Here is a 19,628-nt window from a genome sequence, read left to right as displayed (position 1 = left end):
TTTATTAAATAATTTTAAGAATGTTCCATGCCATGTTTTTACTTCTGTGTAAGATTTTGATTCAGTCCAACACTTCCTCATATCTTATTCTTCACTTTTTAATTAGTTTTCAACATTAGGCACTTCATCCTTCATGCTGGCCAAGATTAGGTTCTTCTCAGTGCCCTGAGGACGTTTGGGTTCCAGGGCTGCTCTCATTTCCAAAGCACGGATGTCGGTTTCCAAGGTCGCTTCTTTGTCGTTCAAGTCTATGGCTATCTGGATAGATGTACCTTCAAGTGCGTTGTACGTTGCTCTAAAAATTAATATTTCATTACATATTTACATACTATGCAGTTTTTTATGCCTCTATAAAAAAACATCAGCTGAAGAAAATTTAATTAAAATTTTTTTTTTTTAAATTTTGAATGATATTTTTAATTTGGATTATATTACGAAGCGTAAAGAGTTAATTTTTTTCATCTACTTAGCAGCCCTTTCACATCTTTACCTGCTCTAAGTTGCAAGTTCGTTTTCCGACATTTCCATTTCTACTTTGTCCTACAGCGTCTTAAAACTGAAGAAACGCATTCAAATCTAATATGTAATATCTGTTATATTAAAAAAAAATCTCTAGCAAGAAGAAAAATTAGACAAGAAAAATAAATTACTTGGCACAGTCCAACTTCTCCTGCAACTGCCTGATAGTCTCCCTCAGGTTCCTCACTTCCTCCTTGAGCCCGATGTCTGCCTCGTCGGACGCCAGTTCGATCCCGGGGCGGTACCCTCGCGTCTCCAGCCTGGTCTCGGCTACCTTCAGCGCGTTCACCTTGTCAGCAAACTGCTCGCCCATTGTTTTTATCTCGTTGTTGAGTTTGTCCATGTTTTCTTCCATCTGTAATGTAAACTTTTATTGCTGACCAAAAAACAGGACATGATTTACTCCTGAATTCTTTAATTGTTAAGCTGACTGGATTCTTTCAATACATCCACGATTACGATTAGTCATTTGTTAAATTCTTGTCGTCGTTTCTGTTTGCCCCTTTGTATTTTCAGCTGTTGGCTACAAAGCTCGGAGGTCAGTAAATGTAGCGTTTAAGAACCGCTGCGAAAAAGGTTTGAAAATGTTTGACAATCGGCATCGTGTTTGAACTTACATATGTAGTATTAGATGAATTAATTATCAATGCCTTTGTATTTTTGTTTCGCGCTACTATATATACAGGAAGATATTGAGTCCTTCAAACTATTATTTCTTCTGCTTCACAACCACAAAGCCACGAATAAAGCTTTGTGCAAATGAAAAATTTTGGTCATTATTACCTTCATCTTCTGCCACTGCAGTTCATTCCTCGCCCGCTGGGTATCATAGATCCTCCTTCTCAGCATGTAATTTGTTACATCAGTCTGAGCTCGCAAGGCGTTCCTGGCTCTACCCCTGGCCACAAACAGGGCTTCGCGCAGACGAAGAGTGTCAGCCAACTCGTCTAGTGCCATTTTCTTAGTCGCTTCACATTTGTCGATCCATTGCTGGTTAGTTATCATGCTGTAATGGCATTATCTTTTAATAAGTTTGAAGTAAAAGTTTCTATGAAGTAGAATTTATTTTTATGGCCTGTAGAATATTAAGCTGTCACCACCTTAATATCTTTCTATTGCTTTTCCATATTTCAAACTAGATTCAGTAGATAACGCGTGATGAGACAGGAAACAAACAAATAAACTTACTTTCGCATTTGTAATATTAGTTAGGATCCTTGTGATGAGGTATTCCTCTGTTAATAATCCTGTTTTATTGCCTCCATATTTTATATATTATACAATATTTATTTGCCGTATAATATTTTATAGCTGTACTGTGGCGGCAGGTGAAGGAAATGTGATTTTGATTGCGCTTAACAGGATGGAGTGTCGTAAAGTTTGCAGATTACCGCATGAGTAAATACTCTACCAGAAAAATAAATAATGCGGTAAATTTATTATGAATAGGCAATTTATGACATAGCTAACTCCTTGCCAAAATTTCCTTGTTTTCCAACACTCCATAGCATTAAAGAGCCCTGATACTGCCGTTTACCACGTTTCTATACGGAGTTTAATACTCGTAATAGCACAATGTGACACCCAGCTTAAACCATAACGCATAATATGGGATAAATCAGGAAAATAACTAGATTTTTCCATAAATAAACGTTCAATACTACTGCATTGCCTCTAACTGAGCTCTGACCCATAAATATTTAATACATCTGTTAATAAACATATTTTTAATTTTCCCGTAAATCAGAAATTAAAAAGGGATTAAGGAACACAATGGGTTTATATTAAGCTTTAAATACGTAAAAATGAAATCCTCGATTGTTAGAACTCCGTTGAGTATATAAACTCATGCGACTTAACTGTCTTTTAATAACTTAGATATTACCGTTTCGGAGTCTTCAACGAGTCAGTTTTATAAGTTATGTTTGCACAATCCTTGTCCAGACTGAGCATGTCTTTGTCAATCTGCAGGGCTTCGTTCTTGTCTTTCAGGTCCAGTTGGAGTTTGAACTTGACCACTTCTAGTTTATTGATCTTCTCCCAGGCTGATTGGCAGCGATCAATCAACATTTTCTTATTACTTTCTGTTACGCAGAGTTCCTGCAGTACAAAAGTAGAAGCAGGAACGTCTTAATACATAAAAGTCCTTTTGACGTGTTCGGTGTGGTTTCCGGCACTAATAGAAAAAAAAGAATAGGACCACTCCGTCTCCTTCCAATGGGTGTAGAAAAAGGCGACCAAAGAATAGGCTTATAAACTTGGGAATCTTCTTTCAGGTGATGGGCTAGCAACTTGTCACTATTTAAATCTCGTATCAATAAGCCAGACAGCTGAACGTGGCCTATCAGTCTTTCAAGACTACTAGCTTTGTCTTCCCCGCAAGGGATATTGACGTGATTATATGTATGTATGTAGGTATTCTTTTATCACAGCAATTATTCTCGACTGTATTTCCGAATCGAGTGTATAACTGATTATATTTCAAGATGTGAGCTCTAGATCGCCTCAATTCTGCTGGTTCGAAACGAAGAGATCGTTTTTTTTTTTTTATGAACAATAAAATTTCAAACTAAATCTAAACAGTTCATCATTATGTTGAAATCACAACATTTATTATCATTTCAGACCTTGGCAACAGAAAATCATAACTCACCTTTTTCAACTCGGTATCAGCAAGATCATATGTCAATTCAGAGCTTCTCCTGCCGTCCCTGTTAGACAAGCATTCAGAGCAAACAAGCAGAGGCATGTTCAGTTGTTCCAACTCTCTCTCGGTCGACGCCTTCTCCTCTTTCAGGCTAGCCATCTCGCGGTCCAAACGATCGAGCAGTTCTTGAATTGTCGACCTCCATTGTTCTATTTCGTAGACTCTGTTATTATTATGAACAAATTAACGTTTTATGTATGACGAAGCGTTTAAAATTATTTCAAAAATGTCTTAGTCAACTTACACTAAAAGGAGCTAAAATTTAAATGCAAGTTCTGATATTGTGTGATCGTGTCTGGGAATAACATCAGGACAAAAACATACTGATACTATATTTTAATTATGCTTTAAGTAATAAAAAGTTTCCTGCTCTTATAGCAAAAATATAAGACTCAAGTAATCTCATATTTATCATTAATTACCTATTGAAGAAAAAGATGATTGATAAAAGAAGAAAAGTGTTGATAAATGAATTTGAAAGTTGAAAGAATAATCTTATCCGAGACGGGGACATATTCTGGCGAAAATTCAAGTCAAGAGGATTCAGTGTTGTTCAGATTATGTTATACTGAATCACGCCTCCTTCCCAAAAGGGTACGCAGAGACTACAAGCTTAAGAGTTCTCTATCTAGCTTACTTATAGAGTGATGAATCAAGCAAAAGAAGCATTAAGACTATGGCAAGTGGAAATATGTAATTTCTGCCTCCCCTTCGCGAAAGTTGCGTCGTTTAAACGTATGTATATCCTAAAAAAACTGGGTAAAAATTACCTGGCTCTGAGCCGATTGTTATTGTGGTAGCTGTCCCAATCCGTCTTGATCTTCGTTTCATTGCGCAGTTGGTTCGCTGAATACCGTAGGTCGAAGGCGTCTGCCCTTCTTGTGTCGGATGTTACCTGGTGAACGATATGCCAGTTATTCTTAGGTAAAGCTTTGGAGTTATCGGCCTAAGAGCCTAAGAGGACATGGTAAGCTGGTAAGGTGAACTTTAGTAAAAATATAATCGATTTTGAAACATGGGAAGGGAATGAGAATTACAAAATGTATCTAATATTTTTATTGATGGTGAAGTGGAACAAGTGAAAGAGGATCTATGAGGTGATTCCCAAATCAAGAAGTTTAGACGTAATAGTGCAACTGGGAACACACAAGGATGAGAGCGAGAGAGACAGAGAGAGCGAAAGTGAAAGAAAATCCATATTGGTTCTTGATTTTTTAGAATGGTGAAAGGAGTTTTCAGTATGATTAGCCATAGGGTCTTTGACTGGAATAAGAATAACGATACTTGTGTTTATACATACATCCATAAAGTCACGTCTATATCCCTTGCGGGATATACAATATTTGTTAATTTATATATTTCTATTCATATTCCTTACATATTGTGGGTTCACAAATATATACAATTTACATACCTAACCCTACATGTTACCTCAACTTTGACACTTCAAAGAGAGAGATCTAAATGTAAGCTATCACATTCAATAGAACATTCGAATGGATATCTATAGAACTGAATGCATCAGGCAGAGAGATATTTGAAATTCATACAACGCGTTGGACCATATTAGGTATTATCAATGGATGAAGATTTATATATTTTGAAAGCAATGTAGCACTCAGGAGTAGGTAAAGGTATATTTTAGTCCTGTGCCGTGTAGTTCTCGGCAAGTAAAAGGCGACTAAGGATTAGGCTTATAAACTTGGGATTCTTCTTTAAGGCAATGGGCTAGTCACTTGTCACTATTTCAATCTCAATTCCATCATATGGCCAAGCAGCTGAACGTGGCCTATTGATTTTTTCGGGACTGTTGGCTCTGTCTATCCCGCCAGAGATATAAATGTGATTATATGTATGTATATTTCTCTCCAAATGAGAAAGTTTCTTATCGAAATAATAAAATTTTAAAAAACTACTGCAATTTATAATACCTAGTTAAAGTAACATATTTTATGCTTATCAAATGACAGTAACAAGAAAAGGATTTCCAGCAAGATTGAACAAAAAGTTTATGTTCCAAACTCCGCTTTCCTCGATACTAGAATAATATAAGGAAAATACTAATGCACTCGTAAAACATGATATTGGTTAAACTTTCACAAACAATGCATAGATTTTACGAGCAATTCGACTTTTGACTAGAGTAACGTCGGTATAAATGAATATTTACGATTCTTTGTATGAATAAAATTCACATCGACTGACTGAATAATAGGATGGAGTTGAGAATAGAATGTTGGCGCATTGTAGTATTAAATCAAGCAATAATTGACAATGCGCTCGGGCGCCACTACAAATAAACAGAGCAATGCCTCAAAGAAACGCGAGTTCCTATTCACGTTTGTAGTTTATATTACAAAGGGTACGTATATATATAGGTATTGAAAGTGGACTATAACTGAGATGATCGGAATGGCAAAGTCTATTATAAAATTTAAAAAATTGACAGTACAAAAATAAATTATAGGTAAAAACTGTCGAAGGAAATTAAAAACTTTTATCGAAAGGTGTAGGTTGAAATGTGACCACCATAATGGTGTTTGGTGTTGTTTATAAAGAGGTGGTTAGCTTTATTTTGTCTCCGACCGCTCTTAGTAAGTATTCAGTTAATTACTAGGTAATTTATTTAAATTCCCTTATGGATAAGAGAAGAGTACCTAAGGTATTTTCTTCGTGAAATAACATCTTATATTATATCAATATCGACGGCAATTAAATTATATTTGATGTAGAAAAAGTTTACTTTTCTATAACATACATATAATCACGTCTATATCCCTTGCGGGGTAGACAGAGCCAACAGTCTCGCAAAGAACAATAGTCCACGTTCAGCTATTTAGCCTAATGAGATAATTAAGTTTCAATTAGTGACAGGTTGCTAGCTCATCGTCTAAAGGAGAATCCGAAGTTCTAGCTAGTTCATTTTCCATTGCGTTTCCCAAATCTTTTTTTAAAAATACATTGAAAACGATCAGACAGCCGTAACATCTGAGACTGAATCCATGATTTCTATGAATTCATATAAGATTCCGTTACGCGATTCATCTCGGAGTTGAAAGTCTAATTTGACTTATTCGAACATAACATAGTCTTCACTCGGGTGACTGGGAAAAACTTCATGAGAAGTTGATTTGGTTTATTAAGTATTTTAGATTCGGTTTGTCATGATCTAGAACCTAAAGAATGAATTAAAAAATATTTTTATAAAATTAAGAGCTAAATAAAATCAAATTATTTGAGTTCAGATTAATTCTTTGTCATCTTTTACATAGCACTTAAATTAATAACTAGAAAATTATCGACTAAGTTATTCTACCAAAATTATCCTGGCTTGACGTTGCAAAGGATGACATGCGTGCTAGAAACTGAGAATGCCGAAGATCGAACAAAGTTAAGAGAGAATATCGGAAAGTGAATCCGGGCCCCGAAGGGAGGATGCAATGGGAACTGAAAGAGATCAAGTCATACATAAATATATAAATATCCCTTGCGGGGTAGACAGAGCTAACAGACTTGAAAAGACCTATAGGCCATGTTCACCTGTTTGGCTTAATGATAGAATTGAGATTCAAATAGTGGCAGGTTGCTAGCCCATCGCCTAAAAGAAGAATCCCTTAGTTTATGAGCCTATTCCTTAGTCGTCTTTTACGACATCCATGGGAAGGAGATGGGAGTGGTCCCATTTTTTTTATTGGTGCCGGGAACCACAGGGCACATCAAATCATGGAATTTAAAAACAAAACATGTTTCTGACACATTAAAGCGTGTCAAGTCAAGAACCCTCACCTTGTAGCAGTCAAAGTCTCATAAAATAATAAATTTTCATTATTTTTAACTGGGCGATACTTTGAATCTTTCCGCAATAGGCTTACCAGGCAATTTCAGCCGACCGGCAGTTGGAAACTTTTCTAATTTGCCAACAGAATCAGCGCCATAAAATTATTGGGGGACAGTATTGCTGGGATTATTATTTAAATTCAAAACTTCAGTCACGTAATTGGATTGCACGTAATGAAATTAATGATAAATATTTTGTGTTTAAAGACGAAAATATACATGTTTTGTTGATTAACATGAAGAAGATAATGTAAATTCAACTATACTATATTTCTATAATACATACTTGTATAAAAAAACATCCATAATCCAGACCATTAGAAGATTTCTAACCTGTAATCCATATAGGCGAGCATCCCAATCTGACAAACTAAGATGGGGTAATGGTTTTTCAAAAGTCACAACCGACTGCATTTTGCCAAAAGAACAAGTTATAACCTGTCTTAGAAATAAACTCGTACAAAATAGAATTTTTAGCAAAAACTTAACGCATTTGCAATGTGTCAAAAAATAAATGACATTTTCAATGTTTTGAATCTTTTAATTTTCAATTACATTTTAATTTTAGCCAGCATAAAAATAGTAACAAAAAGGTCAGTATTGACTAAGTAATTTTAAATTTAACTCTCAGTTAAATACACAGGTTCAGTCTTGCAATAATGGCTGGTCATTAAGCGATACAAATGGCAAAAAGGGGTTTCCACTGTAAAAAAATAGACTTGAGAAACAAGATATAAATTTCATCACGTTATTTGTATACATACATACATATATAAAATCACGCCTCTTTCCCGGAGGGGTAGGCAGACACTACCTCTTTCCACTTGCCACGATCTCTGCATATTTCCTTTGCTTCATCCACATTCATAACTCTCTTCACGTTATTTGTATTTCTTCTATTTTCAATTCCTTTACAGTTACTTATAATCTTCCACTATTGATACGAGTATATGTATATCTATACATATAATAAATCTGTAGAAAGGTCAATTCTGTACATTGAAAATATTGAAAAAATAAATAGCAGGGGGTGTTACTGGATCGATACCAAACACAAATATGTGATTAAAAAAATTTTTGTCTGTCTGTCTGTATGTTCAGGCATCACGTGAAAACTAACGGTTCGATTTTGATGAAACTTTGTATAATTGTACCTTATTATCCTGGGCATAAAATAGGATACTTTTATCCTGGAAAAAAAACGAAGAAAAAAAATCTTAATTTTTCAGTTTATCCATAGACGTTGTTCTGTAGAACCGCGAACACACGTTACGTTACCCGCAGTGGATTCAGCGCCGTAACTGTAGCGCCGAAAGTCGGATTTAGCTTGAACCGTTTGCAGCACACGCGGGCCGCTACTAATTACTATGAAAAATACTTTAGTCCGGTCAATCTAGACATTCGAAGCTACATTAATTCCCATTAAGCTTAAAATGAGTATAATTGTTTAAAATACAATCAAAAGCATTATTTCAAAATTCCCCATGATTCCGGTTTAAGGAAAAAATTTACCCAAGGTCAAAGGTAAAAAATGGGTGTTTCGCGATTTTCTTCAAAACGGTAAGTTTTTCAAATCGGAAAATTACCTCAGACATAAATTGTAGATCATAAAGTTATCTATAAAAAAGGTATGTATAGGTAGATATAACGATGCAAAAAGTTGCAAGCGTCATAATATGCACAAGTTTCCACGCCACCTCTGAGGTAGTGTACTATTAGCGCGTTTTTTTTAACATTTTTATTATTAAACTTGAAAAAGTCTGAAATAGGTTAGAATAAACACGTGTTTTCACTACGCAGTGGCACTCAAGACTAACTTTCGCATTTATTAGATATTTAATAAAATTAGAATAACCCTAAGTGAAGAAAATCATTATAGGACAATAATAGAGATTACAATTAAATCAAATTAAAACTAAAACTACTTATAAAAAGAAAGAAAAAAGATGACTACAAACTAAAATTTAATTTATAAATTATACAGTCCCTGCATAGTATCAACATGCGGGAGTGTGCCCAGAAGACTGGCAGCATTGCCAATTTTAATGGCAATGCTGATTCTCTGAGCCAGATAATTTCCAGCCCTCCGGTCAAGAGATACCTCAATCAGCTTTTTCGACAATTTTCGGAAAAGCTGATGGGCAGATAGGCCCCCGGTCCCAGAGTTTCTACCCCAAAAGGTTCAAAAGTATAGGTATTACCGATACCTACATAGATAGATAGATAGATAGATAAAACTCTTTATTGCACCATAAGAGTAAAACATACAAAACAACACAAAGCAGATATAGATGGTACAAAGGCGGACTTATCGCTAAAGCAATCTCTTCCAGTCAACCTTTGGGTGGAAGGAAACCAAACAGGAAATCGGCGTTGGCGCAGAGCAAGATAAATAAATGTTTGAACATAATAAAATACATACAGAATATATATCTATATATTATAATACATATAAATGCGCATAAATACAGATAAATACATAATAATAACATATTTGCGCCTTTTAAGGTTTTTTGCCTCATTTGAAGCAGAACCGGCCTTAGATTTAGTAACCTGAAGATGAGACGGCGCAAGTGCGTCGACACAAGTAGCATCCCACACCAAAGGCCGCCCCAATCTCCAGGGTACCGAAGGCATACCATCCGGTCTCTTGGCATCATCCCGAGCCAGACTGTTTGGTTCTAGAACGGCTGGAACATGGATGGTGGCAAGAGCACAGATGATTATATTATTTAGGGCGGCATGGCGCCCTAAACGGCCGGCACTCCTAGGGCATGAGAGGCCGTGGTGTCCATAGCCGTCTACTATTATTAAAGACTAACGGTATTTCATGTGTTGAGCATTCTGAGATAAAGCATTTCTGCTACATATACGAGACGTGCTTATGCATATTATGACGCTTGCAACTTTTTGCATCGTTATATCTCAGAAACGGTAGCTTTATTGAAAAAAAATATTGATTCCTTTTTATAGATAACTTTATGATCTACAATCTATGTCTGAGGTAATTTTCCGATAAAACTTACCGATTTTCAGTTTGATGGGAATTATTGTAGCTTCATTCTTATTTTTTGGTCTAAATTGGCCGGACTACTTACTACAGAACGTGAACTCAACTGCAGGCGGCACCAAAACGGCCTAGCCGTAATTGGGTCCAAAAGATATTTATAAGATGTCATTGTCAGAGTTACTCAAAATGGAGAAATAAACCATCCACGCGAAGACCGACATCCGCGCGGACGGAGTCGCGGGGGGAAGCTAGTATAATAATATATTTGTATAAATGGTACTTTCCCAAAGTTTTCCTTAGTCGTTCGGAAGGTATAATAGCCATATAAACTAAAGATATAATATTATATGACATTAAGTGCGTCGAGGGAAGTTTTAGTATTTTATATAACCCGTGCTAAGCCAAGGCTTGTCACGTAAGGAAAATTATCGTTAATTTTCTGCAAAGATGTTCTAAGCAGATAAGTGTTAATTAAGTTTCAAAGTACAGCAGCCTAAGTGTTAAGTTATTGTTGTGGTGTATAAACTCTAGTGTATATGTAGTTCGCTGTAAAGTTACACCAAATTTGTGTAGTTGGGGTATGTTATTAGCATTGTACGTAATAATTTAATAAGTATATAAGAGTACTGAAGATTACATGAATTTATGATCCGATCAACCGTGGCCTATAAGTCTTTTAAAGACTGTTGACAATGTCTACCTGACAAGAAATATGCACGTGATGATATGTATAAATGTATCTCCAGGGTTTTTGTTATCATTTTCCTGATATGAGGGTCAGAAGGCAGTTTTCCATTAAAAGACATGCATTGTCGATCATACTGGAATCGTGAGTATAGGCGGACGTAGGTTCTTCGTCTAAGATATAGTTTCAAAATTAAATAATATGGAGGTTTTAGGCGTGCCTTAACATTCATCACATCTAACAATAATACTCCAATAAGTATAAAATATTTAATGCGAAGCTGAACAGCCATACAGCTGAACGTAGCTTCGCAGTCCTTTGGAGATTGTGAGCTCTGTTTACCCTGGAAGCGATAAAGACGTAATTATATGTATGTTAGCTTACGTAGATATACTTACATCTTTATTACTTACGTAAAGCAGGTTGACTAAGCAGATATACAAGGAGAGTGTGGAGGGAAAGGTCGGAGTGGGAAGACCTAGACGAACGTATCTTGATCAAATTAAGGACGTCCTGGTAAAGGGTCAGGTCAAAAGTACCCGAAACCGCCGAGCTTGCATGAAGAGAGTTTTTATAGCAAATTTGTAAATAAATGAATAATTAACAATGAAGTACTTACCTTAGCACGACATGTTTCTTGTTTCAGACGTTTCTTGAAACATTTCGCATGTCGACTCAAATAGACGTGAAGTCTGAAGTACGCTCGGGGCCTATCCAGTTGAGAAAGTTAAGCCGAGCGGTAAAATTTAACCGAGCTGCGTTGAGGCAATTACCAGACTGTGTTAAGAATCTCGTAAACTAAACGACTCCTTACATTGACTTAGATTTGTATAGACTATAGAGAGAAAACAAAGGATAAGAAATTATAAACGTATCTGGATCTGAATATCAATTCAATCGTTAAGCTGTCAGGATGGACGTAGCCTTTCATTTTTGAGACTTATAGATCTGTCTCCACTGTAAGGGATAAAGACGTGAAATAAATATAAATAATATAAATATGAGATAATTTGACAATGCTCAAGAAAAAAAAACATTCTTCTTTCCTATAGTTACTTTAATTACTTAATTGAAATAAGCGAGTAAGGTCTACAAATCAACTTGGAGCGAAAACGCATTTTACGTATAATGTGTACGTGTGGATCATTAAAAACGGTTCAGTAATTTGAGATGTTCAAATTTATTCATGCTAATGTCTAAGTTTGAACGACTAGTATAAGTAAGATGTCTACAAAATAAGACTTCGTAGTCAATGGTTGTTTCTGGTGGCAAGTGGCAACAGTACAAGTTAATATGAACTTCTAAATAGAACGGCACCCGTTTGTAGGTCGACGTCAACATTGAAAGCAACTATTAACAAACAATTTTCTTCTGAGTGTGGTTCCCGGTACCAATACAAAAAAGAATAGGACCACTCCATCTCTGTCCCATGGATGCCGTAAAAGGCGACTAAGGTATAGGCTTACAAACTTGGGATTCTTATTTAGGCGACGAGCTAGCAACCTGTCACTATTTGAATCTCAATTCTATCATTAAGACAAATAGCTGAACGTGGCGATTCAGTCTTTTTAAGACTGTTGGCTCTGTCTACCCCGCAAGGGATATAGACGTGACCATATGTATGTATGTATGCTTCTGAGTTTTACCAAGTAATGATTTATATCAAGTCAAGAGTAACCTAAAAAGCATTGGTGGTCGAATAGGTAAGGTGCGCGGTTAAAATGCATTGATGCCCATAAAAGCACATCTTCATATCCCATGGATCAATCCTCGGCCATGGAACTGAGACTATTTTAGAAGTAATGTAGGTACATTAGTTTAAATACTAACTCATGCTCTTACGGTAAGGGAAAACATCGCGAAGAAGCCTGCACATTCAGGCAACTGGATTTTTAACCATGATTCCCTGCAAAGTGTAAAAACTCACACAATCCAGTTTCCATGGTCAAACCCAGGGTAACCGGGACTATTTGAATAAAAAGTCCTGGTAACCATTTTAAGAAGAGTCCTGGGTTTGACCATGGAAACTGGATTGGGTGAGTTTTTTCACTAAGGGTATTCACCCTTAATGAACTACTTATCAATTTAAAACTTCACACATTAAAAACGTTCGTTCGTCTTTAACCACATAGAATTTATTTCTCAATAGAGATATATTACTTAGTTGTAAATGCTTCATATTGTGTAAATGAAACACACTAAACTGCCTATTTAAAAGTAGATAAAAGTGTTCTAAAGTATTTTTCGTTAGCATTGCCAAAACACTTAAAAACAAGGACGTTTCGTCCTGTTTACAAATAGTAGCAAACAGGCTATCTACGGCATCGCAGTAGATTGGCCTACTTTTCCTATTAGCGGGGAACCAGAAAACTTTGGCAGGGGTGGAAGCCAAAAATCAAAAATAAAGACGCCGCGCTTAGTAATGACGGGATAAATTATATAGACAGATTGAGTTAGCCTCGAAGTAAGTTCGTAACTTGTGTAACGAGATACTAACTCAACGATATTATATTTTGTAATAAATACTGAATGTCAACGTTATCCAAGACCCAAGAATATAAGAAAAAGTTCTTTTTTCCGCATGCCCGAGTTCGAATCCCGACCCGAATAATAAAAAAATAAATATTGCGTGGACCGAACTGTACTTCAAACTGATAAATGCGAAAGTATGTTTATTTGTTCGTAACCTTGAAAAAGAAAAAAAATGTAGTCTAGGACTAAAAAAAATGTAGTCTAGGACTACATTTTTTAGTAATTCTTACGGAATCAGGAAAATAGTAATTTTCGTTTAATTCAGGCACAGCTGCGGGAAAAAGCATATCTCCATTACTTGTTCTTGACAATGAAATAGAGCTATTGTGTGTTTTTGATCTTAATATCGTCACTTTTAATCATAATACGACAAGACTTACTCAAAAAATTACACTATTTAAAAAAAAACAGTTTAATCAGACGTTACTCTGTCTTAACTTTTGATTAAATCTTAGGCCGGGGTGAAAACGATTTTGCGTGCGTGAACATAAATTCTGATACTGTTTCCTAGCTGATGTGTTCTGGAAAGATGCCAGTAGGGAACAATAGGTAAGATTTAATTTTTTTTTTCTGTTATTCTCCCGATAATGGTTCAATGAGGTAAAACCTAATATTGTTTTTTTTTTTGTTGAAGCTAAAAGTTATTTCTTATACACATGACTATTACAGAGGATATTAGAAATCGTTACTTCTTTGTCATACTAATTCTTAAGGGGTTTTTTAAAGGCACTACTAATTTTTCAAACTATGTATTCTAGTTAATAATTCTGACATGGAAATGTAAAAAATAAACACAAGACGAAAACAAAATAAAGTACGAACATTTTTAAACGCTGAGTAAAGTTTTATCCAAATCAGTTCAATAGATTTTTCACGTCAGAGTCAGAGCTACTAATGAATATACTAACCAATTTTCGCCTTAATATTTCAATATGTATGTCGCCAAGTGATTAAAATAACTGTTCGACAATTGTATATAAAAGAAAATTCTATGTAATCTATGTAAATTAGCCCTTTGATTGAACACTGAAATTTAACTACCTACATTCATAATTAGTTTTGTATTTAAGCCTTTAGGGCAATCAAAACGTTCGTCATAATCACAACTGACTGAAAAACCACTATCTTTATGAATTTTTTATGTTTTTTTCATACCAGCGGCGGTAGTGTCATTTTTCGTTTACAAAATAACATTAATAGCTGTTATTTTTATGTTGCTAGATATTTTGTCATATAAAACTAGTAAGCATTAATCTGTAGTAGTATAATGTTATGTCACTACAAAAAAAAAATAATGTGGATAGATCGAAAGATGTAGATTAGATTTAGATAGAAAGATTCAGGGATCGTGGTAAGTAGTACAGTTTCATGATTTTATGTAGGTACGTTTGTATGTACAATATTCGCAGTTACCTACAGCCATGGAATCTCCAGCCACACGTCTCATTGAGATGTAGCCGTGTAGTTATAGGGCGTTCAATCAAATGTCTAGCTACGCAATTGTGGCTGTGACATGTAATTATGTTGTGCGTCCACGAAGTTTAGATCGTGACGTCACGACGGCCGCGAACTCATACGACGAAACAATTGTGTCACTTTTTGTGACATAATTGTTTGTCCGATTCGAAAAGATGCCATGTGATTCCCAGCACCAATACAAAAAAGAATAGGACCACTCCATCTCTTTCCCATGGATGTCGTAAAAGGCGACTAAGGGATAGGCTTACAAACTTGGGACTCTTTTTAGGCGATGGGCTATCAACCTGTCACTATTTGAATCTTAATTCTATCACTAAGCCAAATAGCTGAACGTGGCCATTCAGTCTTTTCAAGGCTGTTGGCTCTGTCTACCCCGCAAGGGATATAAACGTGACCATATGTATGTATGTATTCAAAAAGATCCTTACTTATATTATATTCCTTAATTATATACCCTGTCCGATTCAAAAAGGGTATATAAGTAAGGAATGACATGCTAAATAACAATATCTTTTTAATCATAAGAAATTTCATTATATTACCCCCAAGATTTAGTGTGCCGTTCGACGTGTATAGAATTCGGCACGTTTAAATGTTGGCATTAATGTAAGTCATCGTTTTAAATTTGAATTATTTACTTATGATTTTGTCAATGATGAGAAAAGAATAGAACGCAAAACTAATGGATAGACTCTTAAACTATAAATAAGTAAGCTTCGAACATTTAGTACACAGATCAAACAGTGTTTTTTTTTATGTGCACAGTGATTTTTAATGCATATTATTTGTTTTAATATTATTATTTGTTATGATTTAAACAGACAACATTTCACGAGTTTTACAGATCTACCCGTAAAATAACTATTAAAATTTCTATAGCTCCGACCAGTTACGAATTTAAAAAAGAAATGCCACTGAAAACTCACAAAATCCTGACAATCCAAATCTGGAATCATAATAAATACGATAAATGAAACATTGTTGACGTGTATTAGCATAAAATCAATATCCAATAACGCATTTGAATACAATGTTCCGTCTATATGTATAAGAAATGCGTCAGTAGAATTCACCTTTCATCTCTTTTCAAAGCGGGGTAAACACCTCGATATGGCATTTCATTATACGCATTGGAGAGATTTGTTCCCGTATATATAAGTAATAGGAATATGTTAGAATTCTTTTGAGTATTCTGAAAGGAGCTTTCACTTACTTTTTTGAAGTTCAGTTATTTGTTAATGAGTGTTTATATTCAGAGTATTGACTTCAAATGGCGTATTGTGTTGAACATTACTATGATTTGTACTAATATTATTTTATATATAAAATTCTCGTGTCACAATGTTCGTTCCCGAACTCCTACGAAAGGGCTTGACCGATTCTTATGAAATATTATGAGCATATTGAATAGGTCTGAGAATAAAAAATCTTTTACCGTTAAAATGGGGCATTACTTTTTATTTCATTTTTTTCTATTCATCTTGGCACTATTTATTATATTAGATGCGGGTGATATTTATGTGCTTTATGTTCGGGCGAATCCGTGGCATGCCGCTTGTACTTAATAAATACAGTTTTCTAACACAAGACTGTAACTTTTATAAGCTTTTAAGGTATCATACATTTTATATTCCCCGGTTCACCTGTGGGATTCAGCGAAACGTCGATTTTTAGGGTTGAAACAATAAATAAAATAGTAATTTTTTTTAAGTTGAATGTGGTTTGATAATTTAAAATTAATAAAGTTTGCCGTGTGGTTCCCGGCACCAATATAAAAAAGAATAGGACCACTCCATCTCTTTCCCTTGGATGTCGTAAAAGGCGACTAAGGGATAGGCTTATAAACTTGGGATTCTTCTTTAAGGCGATGGGCTAGCAACCTGTCATTATTTATGTCTCAATTCTTTCTTTAAGCCAAATAGCTGAACGTGGCCTATCAGTATTTTCAAGACTGTGAGTTGGCTCTATCTACCCCGCAAGGGATATAGACGTGATATGTATGTATGTCGTTTGATAAGAATAAAGAGATGCCATCAAGATTCTTTCACTTTTCATTTACATTTCTTTCACTTTTCATTTACATTTCTTTCACTTTTAAATTTCGAGCTTAAATAAAAACGTGTCAAATTATTACTAACATTAGTACATAAGATTTACTAACAACTCTGGACTGTGTCTGAAATAAACATATTTTATTTTTATTTATTTATTTAAATGGAATCAGAAAAAGTTCACATAAGTAGCGCTAGAACAGTAAAAGAAATGTAATCTAATTAATACCCTATAAACCGTGTGGTTCCCGGCAGTGCCGTGTGGTTCCCGGCACCAATACAAAAAAGAATAGGACCACTCCATCTCTTTCTCATGGATGTCGTAAAAGGCGACTTAGGGATAGGCTTACAAACTTGGGATCCTTTTTAAGGCGATGGGCTAGCAACCTGTCACTATTTGAATCTCAATTCTATCATTAAGCCAAATAGCTGAACGTGGCCATTCAGTCTTTTCAAGATTGTTGGCTCTGTCTACCCCGCAAGGGAAATAGACGTGACGATATGTATGTATGTATGTATACCCTATAAACGTCCGTGCTAAGGCCACCCCAGAAATGGGAGGATTTAACTCATAGTCACCACGCTGGGTAGGAGGGTTGGTGATCGCAGTGTGTATTGATTCTGGGCAATGTTGTCAATCCTCCTGTCCTCCCGCCTAATCCTTTAAGCGCCTCTTACGATACCGATGGGAAGATATGGGGGTGGTGCTATTCTACTCTGCCGGCACCCCACGGCCCATTGCATACTAGTAAACCAAACCTTACTGTACTGTACTTCACATGCTGTGAAAAGTTTTGGCAATAATTCTGTTAAACCAATATATGCCTTTAGAATTGTTGATGTTATCCTTAAGTCAATTGGTTTGTGATCCTAATTTAAGCCGGAAACCTTATCATCAAAATTATTATCCTCAAAATAATCATGACAATATCACACTCGTAAAAGGCGCACCCAGGGCTCCTCTCTAGAAAGGTGAGGATGTAATCAGAATTAACGCCAGGACGAAGAAGACAATATTTATCACATTATATTGATCATTGCTGTGTGGTTCCCGGCACTAAAGAATAGGACTCTCTTTTCCTAGGATGTCATAAAAGGCTACTAAGGGATAGCTAGCAACCTGTCACTATTTGAATCTCAGTTCCATTATAAGCTGTGCGTGGCCATTTAGTCTTTTCAAGATTATTGGTTCCGTTTTCCCCCCAAGGGATATAGACGTGATAATAATGTATGTATGTTTATGGATCAAATTTTATTTTGCTAACCCTACCAACGGACCAGCTTCAATAAAGATCCAATTGTTATTATTATCTATGTAAAAACAAAATATCCTTTTTGTTACTCGTAGCGCCATCTATGTCCGTTTACCGTTATATAGTTATTCTAAAATAAAGTACTTCACTTGATCGAGTTCCTTCAAGCTCACCACGTTGTTTTATTATTATAGGTTTTGAGCCCAGACCCATATTTCACTGCTTGTTCGCGAATTATCTAAGTTTTTGTCAGTATTATCATCAGTCAGATGGACAATAGATTTGTGTGTCGCGGTTAGTCAAAGTTACATTGAAGAAATAAGTGTAAAAACAGCGTGGAGTCACTTTGTATTTTCAATCATGGCCGCTAATAGTTCAAGTTATATAGTTAGTGTACCTAAACTAAAAGGTCGTGAAAATTATAGTGACTGGTGTTTCGCCGCAGAGAATTTTCTGGTGTTAGAGGGAATGGTTAAATGTATTAAACCAGAGCCGGGACAAGAACCAGAAGCTGTAGAAGATGCGAGAACGAAAGCAAAATTGATTTTAACAATTGATCCATCAATCTATGTTCACATCAAAAACGTCAGTACATCGAAGGAGTTATGGTTAAAGTTGAGATCGCTATTTGATGACTCGGGATTTACTAGAAGAATCAGTCTATTGAGAAATCTTATATCTATTCGACTAGAAAACTGTACATCGATGACGTCATATGTAACTCAGATCGTGGAAGCGGGTCAAAAGCTGGCAGGAACGGGGTTTGACATCAGCGACGAGTGGATTGGATCGATCATGCTGGCAGGATTATCTGAAAAATACATGCCCATGATAATGGCCATCGAGCACTCAGGCATGTCTTTATCGACCGACGCCATTAAATCAAAATTAATTGATATGGAACCGGAACCGGAAAATAGTGTGACTAATGCAATGGCATGTTTCCGTTACCAACATAAGAGAACTAACAAACCCGCGCCGAGACAAGATGGCGCGAGTGGGCAGAAGATGTCTGTCAACAACAAAAATAAACAACATGTCAAGTGTTATTCCTGTGGAGAAACCGGTCATTATCGGAACCAGTGCCAAAATCCAAAGAAAAAGAATTTGGAAGAAAGTGAAAAGAAATATACTAATGCGTTTAGTGCTGTATTTTGTAATGGATCATTTCATAAAAGTGACTGGTACGTCGACTCTGGCGCAAGTTCACATTTGACAACAAACGAACATTGGGTGGTCGACGCGTATTATTCTGGATTTACCAAAGAAATTATGATCGCTGATCAGAATAAAGTACCAGTTTTATGTTGTGGAAATGTGAAAATCACGACTTCAACTGCAAAGTGTGACTTTGAGGTTATGGTTGAAAATGTGTTGTGTGTCCCCAATTTATCTACGAACCTTTTATCTGTCAGCCAATTAATAAAACAAGGAAATAAGGTGATATTTATAAGTGATGGATGTGAAATTTATAACAAGAAGAACACTTTGGTAGCTACTGCTTCTCTTACAAATGGAGTATACAAGCTAAATACACCTACCTGTTTATTGGCCG

The 19,628-nt window shown here is 35.7% G+C and overlaps 1 protein-coding gene across 1 annotated transcript; it reads right to left on the bottom strand.

Annotated features, from left to right (window-relative positions):
• Nucleotides 1–98: 98 nt before the first annotated feature.
• Nucleotides 99–7,477, bottom strand: LOC106137763 (tektin-B1). Its single transcript, XM_060946233.1, has 7 exons — nucleotides 7,397–7,477; nucleotides 3,997–4,121; nucleotides 3,173–3,389; nucleotides 2,405–2,619; nucleotides 1,303–1,525; nucleotides 651–874; nucleotides 99–295 (listed from the first exon to the last, which is right to left on the bottom strand). Exons 1-7 carry the CDS (start codon nucleotides 7,475–7,477, stop codon nucleotides 103–105), a joined length of 1,278 nt encoding a protein of 425 aa, XP_060802216.1. The 3' UTR covers nucleotides 99–102.
• Between the last annotated feature and the right edge of the window lie 12,151 nt (nucleotides 7,478–19,628).

The sequence above is a fragment of the Amyelois transitella genome, chromosome 10, assembly GCF_032362555.1.
Source record: "Amyelois transitella isolate CPQ chromosome 10, ilAmyTran1.1, whole genome shotgun sequence".
In the NCBI taxonomy this organism is placed as follows: Eukaryota; Metazoa; Arthropoda; class Insecta; order Lepidoptera; family Pyralidae; genus Amyelois; species Amyelois transitella.
Note: the sequence above shows the minus strand (reverse complement) of the source record. Positions and strands in the feature narration are given on the sequence as shown.

Coding starts and splice junctions, on each gene's coding strand:
- LOC106137763 (XM_060946233.1), bottom strand. CDS start 7,477: ATGCAGTCGGTTGTGACTTTTGAAAAACCATTACCCCATCTTAGTTTG. Junction 3,390..3,996: donor AACAATCGGCTCAGAGCCAG/GTAATTTTTACC, acceptor TAATAATAACAG/AGTCTACGAAATAGAACAAT. Junction 1,526..2,404: donor TCGTTGAAGACTCCGAAACG/GTAATATCTAAG, acceptor ATGCCATTACAG/CATGATAACTAACCAGCAAT.